This window comes from Brassica oleracea, chromosome C2 (assembly GCF_000695525.1).
Source record: "Brassica oleracea var. oleracea cultivar TO1000 chromosome C2, BOL, whole genome shotgun sequence".
NCBI classification, from domain to species: domain Eukaryota; kingdom Viridiplantae; phylum Streptophyta; class Magnoliopsida; order Brassicales; family Brassicaceae; genus Brassica; species Brassica oleracea.
The window spans coordinates 43,354,613-43,356,451 of record NC_027749.1 but is presented as its reverse complement, the minus strand read 5'-3'; the positions used below and the strand labels follow the sequence as shown (position 1 = coordinate 43,356,451).

The window sequence follows — 1,839 nt, the reverse complement described above, 5'->3', positions numbered from 1 at the left end:
CTTTTAGGTTAGTTTTGCATTTGATTCAAGTTTGGGTATATGTTTGCATTTCAAATCAAGTTTTGAGTCATATTTGGCAAATTCCTCGTAATTTAAAATTAAAGCAAATGAAAATTCAAAATACAAAGCCAACTTCTCCATATTTAATGTTGTGTTTCATGTACTTTTCAGTCTCTTCGTTATGTAGCTAAGTGCTGGTCTTCTCTTTACATCTTTTTACTTTCAGGAAGTGAATTGAGAAATCACTTGATGAATGGTTCCTAAAGGGATTGTTTTTGTTGTTGTTGTTGTTATTACAGTTGCTTTGTCGATAACAAAGAAGAAAAGAAGGGAGGGAGCAGAAGGAGAGTATTGTTAATGGTATCAGAGAGACTGTCGAAATCTCTGTCCTTGTTTCTCTTTTGAAAACATGAAAAATATCAAATTCAAGGAGTTTAGACAACAATTGAAACACAACGGAAGGTCGGTTTCTTTGTTTTGTTCTGTAATTATGAATAGCTGGGTGTTGCTTGAATGCAAGTGAGAAATAAGTGATATTAATATACGTCACATTTGGTCTTTGATTTGAATTTTGGTTCCAATTGGTTCAGGTTTTTCCTCAGCTAGAACAAATTAATGCAGTTTGCTCTTGGTCCTTCTGCTTGAGATGAAATCCATCATGCCATCTTTAAAGCTTCCAAGGTTGTGTACTCATATTCTTACAATAATTTTTTTATATTACTTGGTCTTTTCTCGTCGGTTGCAATTTTTACATATGTTTTGGAATTTTATTTCAGCTTCTTCATGGTGATGATGAACTGCTTATTACATATATGCCAAAGGAAGAGGTTGAAAGGTATCATCTCTCTCTCTCAGACCTTTTTTCCATCTTGCTTTGGTGAAAACAACTATGAAAGGCTTAAACTATATACATATCTCCTGATCATCTCAGACAAGAGACTTCCAGGTAAATAAAACCGAAGAAACCCAACTGTTAAGTTTTTGTGATTATCTGATAAACAAAATGGTAACTTGGTGGTTTTGTTTTTGAAGGTAAGAAGAGTCTATACATAAGGGTAGGTTGCCGTGGTGATTGGCCCAATATAAAACCGCCGGGATAGGATCCGTCGTCTGACACCGGAGCTCATCCAAGCTTTTCATAAAGTATTCTTTAAACAATGCTCTTTTGTTCTCTCTTCTATAGAAAAATCCAGCAACAAGCATTGTAAAGAGTGATCAGTTTCATGTCATTAATAATGTCTGTAGAAGACGTATATTTGATGATTTAAGTTTTGACTATTTGAGTAAAGTCAGGTCTGATGTATAACAAAGAACAGAAGTTGTTGATCAATGAAAACAAATTCAAATTGAGAAAATATCAGGAAAATGGAGATTAGTTCCACAAAGAGTACACTAAACGGAAACAAGTTCCTTTTGTCTTAATCTTATTATAAAGTCAGACATCACAAAGAAGTCGACACATTTTTCTATCCCTATCTTTAACAGCTACATGTGACTGGTTCCATTTTCATAGCAGTGTGTGGCAAGCGTTGAAGAGCTGTAATGGTGGTTTTCAGAAGATGATCATCTCCAACAATCATCCCCAGCTTCTTCGAGAATCCCTCTCGAGATATCTTCTTCTCCTGCCAAGATCACACATATTGGGTAAAAAAAACAATGACATATGGGTAAAATAAAAGCAAGGACTCGAATACTTTTACTACTACATACCCTAAGTTGTTGGTAATAAGCAGTGATCAAGTCCATGTCTTTCTGAGCAATTTTTCTTGAGATTGCCTTGAAGAGCAGAGGGTAAGGCATCAAAGTAGATACACTGCAATCTTATAAATTTATCTGCGT

General features: G+C 34.9%; 1 protein-coding gene across 1 annotated transcript; it reads right to left on the bottom strand.

Annotated features, from left to right (window-relative positions):
* Nucleotides 1-1,353: 1,353 nt before the first annotated feature.
* LOC106326367 (probable inactive poly [ADP-ribose] polymerase SRO1) lies at nucleotides 1,354-1,839 on the bottom strand. Its single transcript, XM_013764363.1, has 2 exons — nucleotides 1,711-1,839; nucleotides 1,354-1,622 (listed from the first exon to the last, which is right to left on the bottom strand). Exons 1-2 carry the CDS (start codon nucleotides 1,798-1,800, stop codon nucleotides 1,479-1,481), a joined length of 234 nt encoding a protein of 77 aa, XP_013619817.1. The 5' UTR covers nucleotides 1,801-1,839; the 3' UTR covers nucleotides 1,354-1,478.

What these genes read in the sequence shown, in the direction of transcription:
- LOC106326367 (XM_013764363.1), bottom strand. Translation starts at nt 1,800, where the DNA reads ATGCCTTACCCTCTGCTCTTCAAGGCAATCTCAAGAAAAATTGCTCAG. An exon ending in CTTATTACCAACAACTTAGG is followed by an intron (nt 1,623 to 1,710) that starts GTATGTAGTAGT and finishes TGATCTTGGCAG; the next exon opens with GAGAAGAAGATATCTCGAGA.